The sequence below is a fragment of the Vipera ursinii genome, assembly GCF_947247035.1.
Source record: "Vipera ursinii genome assembly, chromosome: 7".
NCBI lineage: Eukaryota > Metazoa > Chordata > Lepidosauria > Squamata > Viperidae > Vipera > Vipera ursinii.
Genome location: NC_139521.1, coordinates 1,413,916 through 1,433,886, shown reverse-complemented (window position 1 = coordinate 1,433,886; position 19,971 = coordinate 1,413,916). Strand labels below are relative to the sequence as shown.

Sequence of the window (19,971 nt, the reverse complement as noted above, 5' to 3'; positions counted from 1 at the left end):
GCGCTCACTCTGTTACGTGGCACTCGTGATTCGACCCGCCAAACTGCCGACTTTCTGATCGACAAGCTCAGCGTCCTAACCCACTGAGCCACCGCGTCCCTTTTAAAGAACTTTATACTGTGATGCATATCATCCAAACCCCAAAAAGCCACACAGAACAGACTCAACATGGAAGCAAGTCCTGCCATACATCAAAGGAACATCAGAGGTTGCTGCCAGGCTCCTTCAACCCTTGAGAATAACAATTGCTCACAAACCCACAATTACTTTCAGACAAGAACTGTTGGAATACATTGTTGGAATGTATTTTTGTGTAACAACTACAGTAGTATTCAGCCAGTAGATGGCAGTGTTTACAAGTTTGGATCTATGGTATATACTCTATGCTCTTTTTGTCTGAAGTAGAATTTCCTGTTTCCTGTCAGAGTTAAACACTTAAGCAGTAAAGCACATGGTGACTGTACACTTTGTTTGATCGGTGGTGCTATATATAAACAGAATTTCTAACAAGAAGTAACTGAGATTCAAGGATAAAATACAGAAAGCAGACACCACCAACACTATATACAAAGTCAGCTGCAACAACTGCAACCAGTTCTAGGTAGGACAAGCAGGACGACAATTGAAAACTAGAATTTATGAGCACCAGCTGGCAGTCAAGCGGCATGACCAGAAATCCCTAGTCTTGAGCCACGTTGACAGTAAACAACACCAGGACAAAGGCAAAATCATCAGCCATGCCAAAACCCGTCACGCACACAAATCCATCGAAGTCTGGCACTCTGCAAACGGATCTATCAATAGAGGCATTGACTTGGAACCAGCATATGAACCTCTTAAGAAACTGGGCGATCCAAATGACCAATCAACGACAGAAACAACCTCCTCTTGACTAGTTGAATTTTGCGCCACATATACAACCAGTTGCACAACCAACTGACGCACATAAACGGTAGAGAAAGCAAACAAGGCACTTTACTCAGAATCCCACTGAAGGTGTTACCTGGTCTGGTAACGAAACGTCCAGGAGCTAAACAGCAACCTCGGAGAACGAGCCAGTGCCAGAGTCTTCAGTGCTACAGCTTGATCCCCAGTGGGTTTATCTGCTCTTAGAAATAGATGGTGCCGATTCCCTAAAGCAGAGGCCCCCAACCTTTTGGGCACCAGGGACCGCTTCTGTGGAGAGAGGTTTTTCCACGGACTGGAAGGTGTGTGGTTTTGTGTGTTGCCTGCATCCTGCAGATGGGGCTTTGCTTGTTTGTGTGGACCAGTTGCTGGCATGCTGTGGCCTGGTACCGGTCCATGGACCAGGGGGTTGGGGACCCCTGCCCTAAAGAATAGATTTATCACTGGTTAAACTCAGCCTGAGAGGTGCTGTGGTTTAATGGGTGAGGCATTGGGCTAAAAACCAGGAGACTCTTGAGTCCATCTTAGACATGAAGTTACCTGGATGACCTTGTGCCAGACTGTCTCTCTCAGCTCAAGGAAGCAGGCAATGGCAAAGCACATCTCAAATCATCTCAAGAAGAATACAGGGACTTTTCCAGGCTGTCACTAAGAGTCAACCAGGGGTATAAAAATTAAATTATTATTATTATTATTATTATTATTATTATTATTATTATTATTATTATTATTATTATTATTATTATTATTATTATTACTTTTGAAGGCACAAAAATAAAAATTGGGGCTTCAAATTCAGAGCCAGTATATCTCGTAATGCAATTGTTGATGTTAATAGCAGATGATAGTATGTGTCTTTCTTCTACAATTTCTAAAAGTGCTTAGCTAACTCCTATGGGTAAAGCACTGGCAGGGTTAGTTGCATCTTCTTTGTTTCCATTCATATCATTATAAAATAATAAATACATACGGGGGGAACCTGTTTGCATCACCGATGTATGTCAAATACTTGGGAAAAGTGCTCAGATGATGTTAATCTAGTCGAGGAATGAAACATCTCCAAGAACAGAATATAATAGGGTCGGAAGGGACTTTGGAGGTCTTCTAGTCTACCCCCAGCTTGAGCAGGAGAACCTATAACACTTCAGACAAATGGCTGTCCAGTCTTTTTTTTGAAAGCCACAACTTCTGCTTCATTGGTTGATTGCTCTCATCGTTAGGAATTTTTTCCTTAGTTCTAGGTTGCTTCTCTCCTTTATCTCCTTTCCATCCATCGCTTCTTGTCTTCCCTTCAGGGGCTTTGCAGAATAGCTTGATCCCCTGTTTTTGTGGCAGCCCCTCAAGCATTGGAAGACTGTTATCGTGTCATTCCCAGTCCTTCTTTTCACGGAACTAGACATACCCAGTTCCTGTAACTCTTCTTCACATATTTTAGCCTCCAGTCCCCTAATTATTTTTGTTGCTCCTCTCTGCACTTTCTCAAGAGTCTCAACTTTCTGAAGAGCCTTGGTGGAGCAGTGGGCTGATGCCTCCTTAAGTAACACCAGCTGCCTGCAATTAGTGCAGGTTCGAGTCCCACCAGGCTCAAGGTTGACTCAGCCTTCCATCCTTCCGAGGTAGGTAAAAGGAGGACCCAGATTGTTGGGGGCAATAAGCTGACTTTGTAAAAAATGCCACTGGGGGGGGGCAAAAGCCCTAATAAGCAGGCATATACATAGAATGAAGGCTATTGTTAAGCACATTGGTTTGTGCTTTAAATTGTAATCCGCCCTGAGTCTTCGGAGAAGGGCGGGATATAAATGGGATTAAAAATAAATTTAAAAAAAACATTTTTTTTGTATTGTGGTGACCAGAACTGGATGCGGCATTCCAAATGTGGCCTTGCTAAAGCTTTGTAATGACAAAGCAGAGAACATCAAAAATCCAATAGTTATTGCATTCAGTCTGATCCATTCTCGCTCTCAGGAGAGACTGCAGCGGAAGCCATTCTAATACGCTGGGAAAGATCATAGAGCTAAAACGCTCGCACCACAATCACAACAGGCAGGTCGCCTTACAAATGGCACAACGGTTGACCGTTTAAAGAAACAGCTAGTTCAGTGTTTCTGTGCCTGGAGGACATATGGTGCCTTTCGGTGTTAAATTTCAATTTCTACATTAGAGCTCTTGTACTTATTCCCTTAATTGTACTTTACCCAGCCCTTTTTATTTTTATTTTTATTTTATTTTTAAAAAGCGGAGTTGGTTTTTCTTCCTCTCTAAACAAGAGAGAAAAGGTGGAGAAATGAAAGCCAAAAAACTAATTACACCCGTGACAAATTTGCATGGAAGCATACGGGAAGGATCTTATTGGCATCACGGCGCTCCTTCGCGTTCTCCACCTCAGTTCGTGAAATTTTATGGGTTTTTCTTTTTTCCCCCTTCCAATTTGGGCATTTGATCGGAAAATGAGTGTAGGAGAAAATCTGCTGTTATGCTCCATCTGGTCAGTCATTTAGGTTCAACAGCCAAATTGTTTCTTACCAAGTGATTCAGCACAAGGTCAGCAGTTTGGCGGGTCGAATCCCGAGTGCTGCGTAACAGAGTGAGCGCCTGTTACTCGTCCCAGCTTCTGCCAACCTAGCAGTTCGAAAGCACGTAAAAATGCAAGTAGAAAAATAGGGACCACTCCGGTGGGAAGGTAACAGTGTTCCATGCACCTTTGGCGTCTAGTCATGCCGGCCAGGCGACCATGGAGACGTCCTCGGACAAGCTCTGGCTCTTCGGCTTTGAAACGGAGATGAGCACCGGCCCTCCTTGCATCTGCCTCATTAGCTTGGCTTTGTCTAAAGGGCCCTTCCCAAGCTGCAGAGGTCTCTCATGGAAGAATCTCAGAGTGGCCATCATCGCAGCCTCTGAAGCCTGGGGCAGTTTTAAGGAAGAGTTGTACAATGTCTGTTTATACGTTTGAGTGATCTTTTGGGACAAGAGCTGAGCTAGCCAACTGAGAAACGTGGAATCGGGGACAAAACCCAAGTGTTATGAAAGCACAGTGAGGTCCCATAATCAGCCCAGCTTGGGAAATGCAGTACAAGATGTCGATGATGATGATGATGATGATGGTCATAGGCACCTTGGGTGCAATCCCAAAACAACTGGAGCACCACTTGAACACCATCATCGGCATTGACAAATTCGCCATTAGTCAATTGCAAAAAGGCGGCCTTACTAGGAACTGCTTCCATCCTGCGACGAGATCTGTAACACCATCAAACATCCGCATCTGCCTATCCCAGGTCCTTGGGAAGGACTCGATAGGTAGACAGAAATGCCTGATCCAGTCTGAACATCTGGCTGACTGTGCGAGGATCAATAATAATAAAAAGCACGGATAGGTAGCTGGAGTTGTAGGTTGAAAAAGCTGAGCTTCACCATTACAGCTACTTACAATCTGCAGTAAAAGCCATTTATTTACTCAGGCCGTGTCCTTGGCATTCCTGAGAGAGCTTTTGAGTACTATTTTAGTTCCTAGAGAGGGTGGGGGAGAGAACAAGAAGAACCACAGCAGCTACAGGATAACAGTGACACTGATAAGCCTCTGAAGCTATCTGCTAAAACTTTTGCTCCTTGAGTTTCTCCTTGGCCACCATTGAACTCTTTTTATTCAACTGACCTATCTTTAAACTTGTTCTCAGTTCAGCAGCTGAGGGACGCTTGTAATTCTTCAGAGATAAAATTACAGTTTGGGGTGGGGTTTTTTTTTTAAAAAAAAGTTCCATCTTTCACTTCTTTCCTCTGTATCTCAAAATGGGTAATATTCAGAATGAGTTTATCGCTTCCAAGGAAACATGACCCAGTCCACAACGGAGCAGCTAAGTAGCTAAGTAGCACTTGGAGTAACTGCATCCAGTTTTGGTGGCCACGATGTAAAAAAAAAGATGTTGAGACTCTGGAAAGAGTGCAGAGAAGAGCAACAAAGAGGATTAGGGGGGACTGGAGGCTAAAACATATAAGGAATGGTTGCTGGAATTGAGAATGTCTAGTTTAATGAAAAGAAAGATTAGGGGTGACAGGATGGCAGTGTTCCAATATCTCAGGGGCTGCCACAAAGAAGAGGGAGCCAAGCTATTCTCCAAAGCACCTGAAAGCAGGACAAGAAGCAACGGATGGAAACTAGTCAAGGAGAGAAGCAACCTGGAACTAAGGAGAAACTTCCTGACAGTGAGAACAATTAGCCAGTGGAACCACCTGCCTCCAGAAGCTGTGAATGCTCCAACACTGGAGGTTTTTAAGAAGAGATTGGTCAACCATTTGTCTGAAATGGTATAGGGTTTCCTGCTTGAGCAGGGGGTTGGACTGGATGACCTCCAAGGTCCCTTCCAACTCTGTTATTCTGTTAAATCAAAGAATCCGAGGAATTGAAAAAGCATGTTTGATCATCTCATTGCTGAACATCTGTAGAGATTTAGCCACTGACAGCTACCACATCAATACTCAGATGTGTTGCTTCTCAAGCGTGTTTCTCCTTCACTGGGGAAAAAAAAATACTTGAGGACATGGGAAGACTCTTAGTTTTATGCACTCATGGAAATACCTACCATTTTGGGCTAATTTATGTAGAAATTCTGTACCCTTTCTTCTTATGATCAGGAAGAGCATCGCGTCATTTATGTCGGCAGAATTGGACCTGGCTGTACCCGAAGGCAACTGAGGGACCAGTTTGAAGTTTTCGGTGAAATTGAGGAGTGCACAGTGAATCTACAGGATGATGGGTAAAATTACTTGGTTTTTTCCCCCCCTATTGGCTCTCCTCACTCAGAAGACGAAAAATTAAAATATACTAAACCCTAGATTTGAAAATTGGCCATAAAAATACAATAATATCCAAACTATGGTTTTGAAATGCCTTTCCTCTTCAACGCGTGTTTATGAATTTAGCGATGGTTGAGATTTCTGTTCCATCAATAAATGGGTCAGGATTAATGTGAGGATTTGAAATTTGAAATTTATTTATATTATTCGGTCAATGGCCAGCAACCTAAAGCAATAAAAAGAGAGATAAAAGAGAGCAATTACAGTCAGGATCAAGAGGGAGAAGAGAGTACAATTATATACTGGAAACTGTAAAATAAATCAAATATGGTATATTCTGAACACTTCTATTACAGTAATGCCATCTCTGTTCATCTGTGTTCTGTAAATCTAATATAATAAAAGTATACATTAAAATTTTAATATATATATTAAAGATATATCCCTAAGCTATTGTGAGGATAAACACCCTACCAGTTGTTCATTTCCGGCACATGATAATATTTACAAATTTGTCAGTGAATCATTTTTGCAATTCTGTTCTGTCATCATTTTTAGTCAGTTTGTGTGATCTTCTTGCATGAACTCTGGACAAGTATATGATCTACTTGTCTCTGGAGATTCTCAGTCATCCAGCTCATGGTCGTCCCAAAAGTGCTTTTTCAAAAGGCAACCGGGCCTTTTGAGAATTGAAGAAGCTTCTTGGATAAGAAGCGAAAGAAAGAAAAAATGAAGTAAGTCCAGTAACCTTTAGAAAAAGCACCTTGGGGACTATGCGATCTACAATTTCTCCTTCCCCTTTGAAAATCTGCCCTTTGAGTCATTTGGTGATTTTTCAATTCTGACCTTGATGGCGTTAGTTTGAATAGCTTGCTCTTGGGCAGCCAGAAATCAGGCCTTCAGTTTCTTTTTAGCTGTAAGCCATTGCCAGGTTTTATCTTTGTCTACTTTCCTCTCAATCTTTTACAAATATTTACCACGTAATGTTTTGCCTTGCCAGCATTCTGTTCCTGTTTTTATTACATTATTTCGATGTTCAGTTTTGTCTGACTTGAAGTAAACCTCTCCCTTTATTTCTGTGGAGCAGGTATGCTCTTATCAATATTGCTACGAGGTTGTAACGTATTATTATTATTATTATTATTATTATTATTATTATTATTATTATTATTATTATTATTATTATTATTATTATTATTATTATTTTCAGAGATAGCTATGGATTCATCACTTACCGCTATACTTGTGATGCCTTTGCTGCACTAGAAAATGGAAATACTCTACGCAGATCCAATGAACCTGCCTTTCAACTGTATTTTTGTGGACAGAGGCAACGTTGCAAGGCTAACTATGCAGATCTTGGTACGGTGTTTACTATTAGCTGAACGTAAGAGTCAGTTTTGGTTTGCCAGAGGGTTTTTCTAATTTGTCAGCTTGCTTCCACTCCTAACTCCCCTAAGAAAGAGTATTTTAAAAATACACCTGATTCAGGAACAGGGTTGTTGCTCCTTATCTAAGGACTGCGTAAGGTCTTTTAAAAATAACTGTATTCCCCCCCCAAGATTTTTAAAGTGAGAAATTGTAAAAAAGGTACAAAATTATAATGTAAATGCAATTCTTTTGCACCAAGGGGCAAGAAAGATTGGATCTGCTGCCAAATGGGCTGTGGCTTGACTGATGGTTTCCGACAGGCTTTCTAAATATTAACTTTTTCTAAAGCAATGGAAAGTTGGCTGCTTTGGAAAAGATCAGAATGTGAACGAAGTAATTCGTTGGGAGAATGTCTGTCTTTCTTGCTCATTCAGGTTGCTTCGTTCAGTCTCTTATTCCAAGCCAGTGCAGGATGGAATAGGACAACTCACAACAGCCCACTCGCCGTGGTCAACTCACCATTGCCAATTCGCCTTGGGCCAACTTAACACAGCCAGCTGTCCAACTCACCACCGGACAACTCGCTGTGGCCAATTCATCGCAGGACAGTTCAACAATTTTATTTCATTATTTAAAATAATTTTAAGCCTGTTTTAATTTGCCTCATTCACAGTTTTCATTCTCTCCCTCCTTTGACATCCTTTCTTTAATGAGTCTACTCCACCGTGTCTTCGATATTGTGTGACTTTTGTCCTGCGGTGAGTTGGTCGTGGTGAGTTGACTGTGGCAAGTTGATTGTGGTGAGTTGACTGTGGCGAATTCTCCTAGTGCCACACAGAAATGGGCAGAACATTATTAGGACAGCCAAAAAATAAATTTAGGTTTTAAGTTGGCAAGTGCCAAAACCTGCATGCTGAATAATTACGAGCAGACACCAAGAGCTCCACTCCCATATCCGGCTGGTTTGATTCAGTAGTCCCTTTTCTCTAGAAGCCTAGAGCAGCTTTGCCTAGTAAAGGTTTTGTGTGCAGGCAGTGCTCAACATACAACAGTTCCTTTAGCGGCCGTTCAAAGTTACAACGCCACTGGGAAAAAAGCGACTTATGACTCTTTTTCAGACTAATGACCTTTGCAGCGTCTCCATGATCACGTGATCCAAATTCAGATGTTTGGCTCATACTTACGATGGTTGCTTCATCCCAGGAGGTCAGGTGATGCCTTTTTGTGACCTCCTGATAAGCAAAGTCAAAGGGGGAAGGCAGTTTCACTTAACAACCGGCTTACTAGCTTATCAGCGGCAGTGATTGATATAACACCTGTGCCACGAAAGGTCATAAAATGGGGCAAAACCCCTAACAGATTCTCACTTAACAGCATAAATTTGAGGCTCACAAGCACTACCTTTACGCTAAGCCGTTCATCATTCCGAAGGATCTTATTAAATGTCAGACCAATATTAGAGTCAGACCAATATTATTCTCTTTCCGAAGTTGAGTGGAGAAGAGACACTACGATTAGCCTCTCTTAAAGGTTTCATTTGCTTCTGGGGAGAGGGTCAAAATTAAGATCTCTGCACAGCGCTGTTCCTTTCGGTGGGTGCAGTACGCTCTGTTCTGCCTCTGTTTTGTGTGCCGTGGGGGGAGAACACAAGGCAGGCGTTTTCCCCTAAGCCCCAGATGCTTCCTCCGAGTTCCAGTGATAACTGCAACATGCATTTGTTTAAAGTGGACGTGCGTTCATTCACTGGCGAAAAGAGATAGCGTAAAGTTGCCGAAAGCCACCGGCTGCTGCAGAGATAGAAAGCTGGGTGAAAATCTGAACATTAACAAATCATTTGTCCCGATAAAACCCACTCAAGATGGATGGAAGTCTTGACTTGATTTGACTTATCTTCCACACTGATGAAGCCAGGGATGTTCGTAGTATCTCAGAACATCTAGGATATAAAATAAGTGTCCTGACAGACAGCTGCTGGAGCATTATTCATTACTAAGAGCAGACTCTGTGTAGAGGCTCTCCAAGCCTCCTCCATGCCAGAATTTCATTGTGATTTTTTTTCTTTTATATCAGAAATGATCGGGCCATTATTCTGGGGGGAAATGTCTGTGGATGTCAGGGGAAATCGTCCAAATTCTGGAGAGAATAAATAAATTAAACAGGGAAGAGGGAGGTGGGGAGGGGGGTAGCTTGTGGGGGGGAAAAACGTCAGGGCATATCCTAGACTAACCCCAAACAGCCAATCACTAAAGGCGATTGATTTATGGAATAATTCAAATATATTTTATTCTACATAGAATTTTTTTGGAGAAGCGGTGTGGTGAATAGGACTTTCTCGGATGAGATTGGAATGTTAGCCTGCTGTATTGTGAATTCATCAAAGAGATTATATGTATAAAAAATATAGTGACCAATATTCTATTCTATTCTATTCTATTCTATTCTATTCTATTCTATTCTATTCTATTCTATTCTATTCTATTCTATTCTATTCTATTCTATTCTATTCTATTCTATTCTATTCTATTCTATTCTTCATTCCTATATTCTATTCTATTCTACTCTTCATTCCTATATTCATTCTATTCTATTCTATTCTATTCTATTCTATTCTATTCTATTCTATTCTATTCTATTCTATTCTATTCTATTCCTATTCTATTCTATTCTATTCTATTCTATTCTATTCTATTCTATTCTATTCTATTCTATTCTATTCTATTCTATTCTATTCTTTCCATATTCTATTCTATTCTATTCTATTCTATTCTATTCTATTCTATTCTATTCTATTCTATTCTATTCTATTCTATTCTATTCTTTCCATATTCTATTCTATTATTCTATTCTATTCTATTCTATTCTATTCTATTCTATTCTATTCTATTCTATTCTATTCTATTCTATTCTATTCTATTCTATTCTATTCTATTCTATTCTTTCCATATTCTATTCTATTCTATTCTATTCTATTCTATTCTATTCTATTCTATTCTATTCTATTCTATTCTATTCTATTCTATTCTATCCTATCCTATCCTATCCTATCCTATCCTATCCTATCCTATCCTATCCTATCCTATTCTATTCTATTCTATTCTATTCTATTCTATTCTATTCTATTCTTTCCATATTCTATTCTATTATTCTATTCTATTCTATTCTATTCTATTCTATTCTATTCTATTCTATTCTATTCTATTCTATTCTATTCTATTCTTTCCATATTCTATTCTATTCTATTCTATTCTATTCTATTCTATTCTATTCTATTCTATTCTATTCTATTCTATTCTATTCTATCCTATCCTATCCTATCCTATCCTATCCTATCCTATCCTATCCTATCCTATCCTATCCTATCCTATCCTATTCTATTCTATTCTATTCTATTCTATTCTATTCTATTCTATTCTATTCTATCCTATCCTATCCTATCCTATTCTATTCTATTCTATTCTATTCTATCCTATCCTATCCTATCCTATCCTATCCTATTCTATTCTATTCTATTCTATCCTATTCTATTCTATTCTATTCTATTCTAAAAAAGGGGGAATCTCAATACAGCAGTCAAGTAAGAGTATCAAAGAATATTCGGAATGGATGCAGCCACTGAAACGTGTAGAATTAAAATGAGGGTCTACATTAATTCTGCCTAGCGATGCAACAGTGTCCTTCTAATATCCCTCTCAATGTATGTCATACGTATGGGTGTAACTGTACAGGTGGTCCTCAACTTAACAACAGACCATTTAGTGACTGTTTGAACTTACAACGGCACTGGAAAAAGGTCATAACTGGGGGAAAAACAATTTCCTTGGTTGCTAATTGAATCGCTGCAGTTGTTAGGTTGGTAAGTGAAGCTGGCTTCCCCATTGGCTTCGCTTGTCAGGAGGTCAGAAAAGGGGATCACATGACCCCTGGGGGACCATGTGACCGTTGTAAATATGAGCCGGTTGCCAAGCGTCCCAGGTTTGATCACATGACTGTGGGGAATGCGGCAACAGTCCTATGTCCCTTTTTTTTAGTGCCGTTGTAACTTTGAACGGTCACTTAATGTCGTGAGTTGAGAACTACTCACATCAGCGTGGCTGCTTTGAAATGACCCGACTTCAACTCCCAGAATCCCCCAACATCCCCCTGGCTAGGGAATTCTGGGAGTGGAAGTCCGCCCGTCTTAAAGTTTGAAAACAAACAGACACGCCGAGCTGCTCCGTCAGGGGACCTGAGCACGCCTGAAGGGTTTATTTTTTTCTAGATTCAGACGACTTTGATCCTGCTTCTACAAAGAGCAAGTACGACTCCATGGATTTTGACAGTTTACTTCGAGAGGCGCAAGGGAGCTTCCGAAGGTAACGCGCGACACGGCGAAGAAGAGCGGAAAGGTGCCACAAATAACGTCACAAACACGTCGTTCGGTCATAGCCAGTAAAGAAGCCATTACTCACGCACACCTCCTCCTTTGCAATCCTCCCTTACGAAAACATGGTTTACACGGACGAGGAACGGAGAGGCATCTGGGGCCGATCCCAACAGTAGTGTCACAATCCCTTAAGTTCCAGCGCTGCTTTTCCAAGGTGAATGAGGTTGTGGGTCTTCGTTGTGGCAGCAGTTCCATAGAGAATCGAGTCCAAACAAACTTAGAAAATATGTACAGAACGGCATTTTTCCAAACGAAGCAATTTGAAACTTTTAGCTGCCGGCATCTAAGATAACACACTGTGTTTTTTGGTGCTTTCTTTTATTTTATTTTTTAAAATTCCCTTTAAGCGAGCTTCCCACACCGGGTTGTTTTAATAAGATGACAATCTTTAAAGAGAACTGCAGATACCGCAAAACCCACGGTCCATTCTTGTGTTGTTGTCAGGGGAGGAAAAAAAAAACACACAACACCAGTGGAAGGTGGAAAAACATCGGGAGGATTTTAAATGTTTGCTGTTTTAATTGTGACTTCCATTTTTTTTTTATTAACCATCAGCGTGCTGAATAGTTTTCTTTCTTTTCTTTCTTCCTTGATGAACCAACACGGTGTTACTCTGCAAAGCAGCCGAGGGTAGTAAACCTTCATGAAGGAAAGGAGAAAAGAATATACAGTTAGATGACCGACTGCATCTGACAATGTAGTCCAGTATTTACCCTTGTTCAATGGAGTATTTTTATTTTATGTACATAGCGTATGGGAATACAACGCGCGCTCTCTCTCTCTCGCTCTCTCTCCTTGGTTAGAGCTATGCGTGTAAATGCAGTGTCCTTTTAAAAAAAACAAACCTGCTGACTTTTTTCTTAATGGAGAATATTCAAATGTAATTATACAAGGCGAAACAATACTGTACACTAAACGTATTTAGAAAGCTGAACTTAACGCTTATCTATATTTGATTGTTAAAAAACTAAAAATAAAAAGTGACGCGGGCGAGTGAATGTATGAATGTGTGCACTGGATGGGGGGAAATGCTGATGCTTTTTTTCCACCATATCCTTCTTCCTTTCCTTTAATGATCGGAATTCAGCCAAAGTTAAGAATATTCAAACCTCCCTCGTTACACAATGAGCAGAGGAGCCTCTGTCTGTTACGACTTTTCACAGCCATAGGATTGTTATTTTTGCTGGTCACGTTAAGGCAGGTTGAGTGAGGATGTGCTGGGACTTAGATATAGATTAGAGATTCACAAAGCCTTCGGTTCTTCTTCTGGACCACTCAGTATAGCTGTTGCAGGTGGCAAAAGCTGTCTTCCAAACTAGAATGGGCTGGATTTGAGAATTAACTTCTGGAAAACTGCAGGATCCTAAAATGTCAAATTGGAGCGGAGCAGAAGAGAAGTGGGATTATCCTGAAGGAAAGACGTTCTCTAGAACTTGTGGGTCAGGAAGTAAGCCAGACCTGATATAGACATTTATTTACTTTTTCCTCAATATTCATATCGGACACGAAATCGGAGTCTTGCAACCTCTTAACTAAGGTTCTGAACAGGATCTACAGAACTCCGACCAAATATACATAGAATGAAGGCTACTGCTAAGCTTGTAAGCTGCCCTTACAGGGCGGGAGAAGGGCGGGATATAAATGGTATTAAAATAAATAAAAATAAATAAATAAAAAATATTTCTGGTCTGACTTGCTGAAAACACATTTGTCTGGATTCAAATTGGGAATTGGGTATGTCTAGTTTATTGAAAAGAAGGACTAGGGATTTATTTATTTTATTTATTTTATTTTATTAGACTTATATACCGCCCTTCTCCCGTAGGACTCAGGGCGGTTCACAAGGTTTTTTTTTTTAAAAAACAATACAGCAAATTACAAAAATTAAAAACAATTAAAATGATTACATTAACCTTGAAATAAAAACCCCAATTAAAATACAATTAAAACCCCAGTTAATACTCTCAGTCCAGGCCAGAAAGCTCAAAGAGCCAGGTCTTCAGGTCCCGGCGGAATGAGCGAAGGTCAGGGATGATATGATACGGTAGCAGTGTTCCAATATTTGAGGGGCTGCCCTAAAAAAGAGGGAGTCAAGCTGTTCTCCAAAACATCTGAAGGCAGGGCAAGAAGCCAAGGATGGAAACTAATCAAAGAAAGATCAAACCTAGAATTAAGGAGAAATTTCCTGACAGTGTGAGAATGATTAACCAGTGGAACTACCTGCCTCCAGAAGCGGCGGGTCCTCCAACGCTGGAAGTTCTTAAGAAGAGATTGGACAGCCATTTTGTCTGAAATGGTGTAGGGTCTCCTGCTTGAGCAGGGGGTTAGACTAGAAGACCTCCGAGGTCCCTTCCAGCTCTATTCTGTTGTGACCAGTTTGACGTCTAGGATTATTTGGTATTTAGTCCAATAGATATCAGTGAGATAGTTTAGCACAAACTTTGCAGTCTAGCTTGGCTGAGCTTAACAGTACGGTCCTGTTTACACTCTCATTTAATGTAATTTTTGGTGCAAATTTGTCTGGGAATTGGATTTATCTTAACTTTGCCTGGATCCTGACTTTTTTTCAAATCCTGTCTTAACCACCTAGGTATAACCATTATCTCTATTTTTCCTTCCTTCCTTCCTTCCTTCCTTCCTTCCTTCCTTCCTTCCTTCCTTCCTTCCTTCCTTCCTTCCTTCCTTCCGCATATCTTTAGTGCTTTTATATACATAACATTTATTAAAGTGTGTGTGTGGGGGGGATGTTTCTCTTTTTTTTCTAGGAGATCTCATTATTTTATTTACTGCTTCTTAAATTGTAATCCTTTAAGATCAGTTTTTATTTTATGTATTGATAGTTTCGAAACTAGAAGACAGAAATCTTTATAAAAAAAATCAAGCTTTTTCACTGCTGTGACTTTAATTCGATAAAACAAATTATTGTGGTACAGAGCACAGTTCTGCTTTTAAAATAATGCTGTGTTTCTGAACACTCTTTCTTGAGAAGCCAGTAACTTTTTCATTGGCAGCGTTCAGTAATTACCTATGATTTTAAATGTATACATCCTGTATAAACATTAACTTTCATTCCTTTGTTTACTTAAAGAGGCATATTTATCAGTTGTGATTAACTATTTATTATAAATTATGAGGTGACTAAAATAATAAAAAAGGCCAGTGGAAATTTTATACCTAAGATGCACACCAATTGTAAGGTTGTTAAATGTATATTAAGTTTTTTTTTAAAAAAATGTCTTTTTCCCCCCTTATGAAACAATGGCTCTTTCCTTCCCTTTTATTATTATTTAGCTATGCACTATTATGGCCTTAGGAGCCCCCATAACTTTGTGGGGGCTTTCAGAATTGTAGAATCCATTTGTAAGTTTCTGGGCTGACATAGTGCAAGCTGCTAAAAAAAAAACACCACCACCTAATTTGTGCAGCCCTTCATCTCATTCATACCTTGTTTGTTCAAGTCATTCTTGTCCATTGCTTTACTGGATTTCAACTCAACACACACCATTACACGATGGGTCCTCCTCTTACGTCTTCCCTTTCATGGGGGCTGAAACAGGGGCCATATGACAGGTGTAGGCCACCACCCCGAGATAAATGAGGACAGTGAATGTTTCAAGGGATGAATGAGTTCCTTCGGCATTAGCAAGACTTCAGGCACATAGTTGTGTCCCCTTAAAATTGCCCAAGGTCCCCCCCCAAACTGAAGAACACAAACATTTAGCTCCACCCATTAAACCTCTTTGGAGATTCTCAGTCATCCAGGTCATGATTGTCCCAAAGGTGCAACTGGACTTTCTTTGATTTTTCCTTAAAGATGTTTCACTGCTCATCAAAGAATTTTATTCAGTTCTGGACTGAATATACATCCTTCCATTCTCCACCATTCAGCCAGAACTGAAGAAGCTTCTTGGTTGAGAAGTGAAACATCTTCAAGGAAATATAAGAAATTCCTGTTGCCTCTTGAAAAAGCACCTTTGGGGCTCCACCCATTACTGAGGCCTCTTAAAGGGTCCCAAAATTGGTAAAATGCTCCTGTTTTTCTGATAGCCCTAATTTTAGGGCATTCGCTGCTTTTCCATAAAATGCCAGAGTTTCCTCCAAATACGTCAGGCTCTAAGAAATGTATACTGTCCTTCGTGGTTGGTCAAAATAAAACAAAAGGCTTATGCCACAGAGGATACAGTGAGATCTTTTGTAGGCATTTCTCTACCTGCTTATGCAGAATAATTAATTCTTTAAGTATAATTGAACTCCTCTCCACGTGCATGCTGAAATGTATGGGCTCGTTCAAACACAGTCCATAGATTTTTTGTATCAAGGTATTTGTCCCCATGTACAAAAAATAATACATTTACCTGGTGGCGCAGTGGTCAGAATGCAGTATTGCAGGCAAACTCTGCCCGCAGCCAGGAAGTTCGATCCTGACCAGCTCAAGGTTGACTTAGTCTTCTATCCTTCCTTCTGAGGTTGATAAAATGAGATTGTTGGGGGCTGACTTTGTAAACTGCTTAGAGAGGGCTGTGAAGCACTGTGAAGCGGTATATAAGTCCAAGTACTATTGCTATTGTTAATACATTTTTGAAAGCAGTGAAAGAGGGAGCAATTGATGGGTGGTCAGTTGTGGCATCTTTGCACAGGAAGAGATCTTTTCCCTGTAGTGCAGGATACAGGAGAATTGGATCACATGGATAAGATTTTCTGCGTAGGTCTCCCTTGTTACACTTTCTCACTGAAGCAGAAGAAACCACACAGGGATTCCTAGGTGTTCAGGGAGGTAGGACCCCTGCTAAGCAACCTAGCGACTGGTGATCCTTGAAGAAGACCATCAAGGTTTGGAGATCATGAAGTGGCCCACACTCATTTTACAGGCAGAGCCTTTTTCCTTCTTGATGACTTTGAAGGTTCTCAGCCATCCAGGTCATGGTTGTCCCAAAGGTGCTTTTTTTCAAGAGGCCACCGGACTTCCTTTGTTTTTCTTTGAAGACTTTTCGCTTCTCATCCCAGAAGCTTCTTCAGCTCTGGCTGGATGGTGGGGAAGGGAAGGATTTATACTCCTTGCAGACAGCTGGTCATTTGCCTTCTTTTTAGAGAGTCGTTGAGGCCACTTGGACCTTGATGACACAGATAAACCTCCAAGTGGCCTCAACGGCTCTCTAAAAGGAGGCAAATGACCGGCTGTCTGCAAGGAGTATAAATCCTTCCACCCCACCATCCAGTCAGAGCTGAAGAAGCTTCTGGGATGAGAAGCGAAACGTCTTCAAAGGAAAAACAAGAAAGTCCAGTGGCCTCCTGAAAAGGCACCTTTGGGACTTTTCTTTCTTGCCTGTTCCCATCATTAGAGACAAGGCAAGCATTTTTTTAAGGGAAGATCTTTCAATAGGACCTGTGCTGTCTCTGGAACAAGGCCCAGGCTTCAGAAGGACCCAAATCCAAATAAGACCATTTCCATAGCTTCCGTCTCCTACCCAGTTCTGCCTTTCACGAGAGAAATCCCTCTTGCTTTGGGAAATCTATAACACGATCTACTTTTCCAAAGCAATCGACCTCCGTACACAAACCACAGGATTTGGAGCAAAAAAAAAAAGTCCGAATGTCTGTTTCTTCCAGGTGTTGTCAGGAAAGGGAGAAAGTGGTGTGTTTGGCTCCCAATTGGCTGGGTGGGCTGAAACCTCACCCAAATCCCATTTAATTTTGGGAGGACAATTCAGACATGATTCCCGTTGTTGTTCTTTTCCTTGTGCCCCACATTCAGAGGGACTCGGGGATTAGAATGAAGCACCATTGAAAGCGTTTAGAATTGAGTAGGAAAATGTTTTATGACTCTGTGCGAAACACAAGCAGCTGTTACAACTGCAGTTAGTTTTCAACTTAGTGACCATTCAAAGTTGCAGGGGCATTGAAAAACATGACCTATGACCATCTTTCACACTTACGAGCTTTGCAGCAGCCCCATGATTTAAGTGGATGAAATTCAAACGCTTGGCAACCGACTCCTATTTACGACAGTCGCGGCGTCCCCAGGGTCACGTGATCCCCAATCGGCAAAGTCAATGGGGGAGGGGGGGGAAAGCCAGATTCACTTAACAACCGGGGGATTAAGTTATCCTTTGCAGCGACTGACTTAAGGCTTTTGGCAAGGAAGGTCTTAAAACGGAACAAAACTCACTTTAACAAATGATTCGCTGGAGAAGGGAAAATTGGGGCTCCGTCATGGCCGTAAGTCGAGAACTAGGGTCTGAAAGGATGCTGAAAGTCAGAATTCAGAAGGAGCCTGCTAGCGGAGGGACACGTTTCATTAAAAGACACAGGCGGTTGGGAAGCTTGAGCCTTTTAATAAAATTAAACCCCGCTCCTAGCCTTCTTTTGATTTGTTTTTGGTCTCCTTTGGCTTAGCCTCTTCCCCTCCTGCAAAAAGTAGTTCATTTTAAGCAGGGCTGATATTAACTGGCGTGCCCTTAATTGCTGGTTGGCAGTTTTATCACTTTGTCAAAAATCCCAGCTATCTGTTCTCGTCTTTCCTCTTTCTTTGAAGTTAACGGAGAACTGATTTGTCCGCTGATCCATGCAAGCCGAATCTAATCACTGCCCCCATTTCATCACCAGCATTTTATGTTTTTGTAGACCCCACTGTGTCTTGTTCTGTGTCCCGTGCTTAATCTTCCTCATTTTGTCTCTGTATTTCTAAGTAGGTAGATAGCAATAATGATGATAATAATAATAATAACAATAAAAAGAGAACTTTTTCACAAGTTCTGTTTGCATACTGTAGCACCCGTTCAATCTCTGCAGCTCTTGCCATCAATTGCGTTGTAGGTTGGAAATACCTTTGATTGTGTGAATGCCAAACTAAACGTTTACAGCTTTTTTTTTCTCTTTCTTTCTTTCCCTTTCTTTCTTACTTTCTGGATTTTGAGTGTCTTCTATTGTAACGGGGAGGAAAAAAAAGCAATAAATTATTTTTTAAGAAATGAAGGCTTCGTATATCGTGTGTTCAAGAAACAGATACGATGCTGATGTTTGCCTTTCCAAAAAGAAAAAAAATCAAGAGATATTTTTTTTCCCGTCTAGGATTGCAGGAATGAAAAACATGAGTGTTTTTAGGTTTAAGATACAGAAGGATCTTAATAGACTTGAACACGGGGCGCTATCTAACAAAATGAAATTCAATGGTGAAAAAGTAAAGTTCTACATTTAGGCAAGAAAAACCAAACGCACAAGTATAGTATAGGTGGTACCTTGCTCAAAAGTAGTAACAGTGAGAAGGATTTCGGAGTCCTAGTCAGTGGACAATTAAATAGAAGCCAGCTGTGTGCTGCAGCTGCCAAAAAAGCCAACACAATCCTTGGCTGCATTAACAGAGGGACAGAATCAAGATCACGTGAAATGTTAATACCACTTTACAATGCTTTGGTAAGGCCACACTTGGAATACGGCATCCAGTTTTGGTCACCACGATGTAAAAAAGATGTTGAGACTCTAGAAAGAGTACAGAGAAGAACAACAAAGATGATCAGGGAACTAGAGGCCAAAACATGAGGAACGGTTGCTGGAATTGACTATGTCTAGTTCAATGAAGAGAAGGACGAGGGGGGACATGATAGCAGTCTTCCAGTATCTCAGGGGCTGCCCCAAAGAAGAGGCAGTCAAGCTATTCTCCAAAGCGCCCGAAGACAGGAGAAGAAGCAACGGATGGAAACTAATCAAGGAGAGAAGCAACCTAGAACTAAGGAGAAACTTCCTGACAGTGAGAACAATTAGCCAGTGGAACCACCTGCCTCCAGAAGTTGTGAATGCTCCAAAACGGGAAGTTTTTAAGAAGACACTGGACAACGATTTGTCTGGAATGGTATAGGGTTTTCTGCCTGAGCAGGGAGTTGGACTAGATGACCTCCAAGGTCCTTTCCAAGTCTGTTATGTTATTTTATTTTACTTTTACTACGTCTTTCAGACACCCCTGGGTTAAAGTCCTTCCTTCTTCCCAAATCTCTTTCAAATGATCACCTTTCACCTTTCACCTTCCCAAATTGCAGCAGAATGATTTTAGGCGATAGTCTTGAGGTGAGTATGACATCTGCTAGGAGAGCCAAGATTAAGAAACCATCAGTCATATAACCAAATCATTCCTTTCTAATGCACAAAAGACTGGTAACTAAGTGAAGCCCCCCCCCCCGTCCCAAAATTGAGGGTAAAAATTGGTCCCAAATGTCTATAAACCACTGAAGACTTGCTAGCAGAAATTGTAAGGCGGAAAAGAGTCATTTCTGTTGCTAGTAATGCAGTAATTTGGGACAGTTTGCAGGTGGGAGGAAAATAAAATGAAACCATAATATCCCTTTAGATGTGAGCTTCCAATAGGCAATGGTTATCTTTCTCCTTTTGGGGATAGCCGTAATGAGTTACTGTAGTATAAATCCGATCTATAAATGACCTAGAATAACTTGTGTAATATGATGCTTCTAAATTTGTCTCTATGTGACCAG

General features: G+C 40.7%; 1 protein-coding gene across 1 annotated transcript in view; it reads left to right on the top strand.

The window, feature by feature from the left end:
• The window catches only part of PPARGC1A (PPARG coactivator 1 alpha), a 99,730-nt gene extending 81,317 nt beyond the window's left edge, over positions 1-18,413 (top strand). The window contains exons 11-13 of the mRNA XM_083367637.1: positions 5,536-5,657; positions 6,908-7,059; positions 11,327-18,413. Of these exons, the coding sequence (XP_083223763.1) occupies positions 5,536-5,657; positions 6,908-7,059; positions 11,327-11,424 (372 nt within the window). The 3' untranslated portion in view covers positions 11,425-18,413. The remainder of the gene's footprint in view (positions 1-5,535; positions 5,658-6,907; positions 7,060-11,326) is intronic.
• Positions 18,414-19,971: the final 1,558 nt, after the last annotated feature.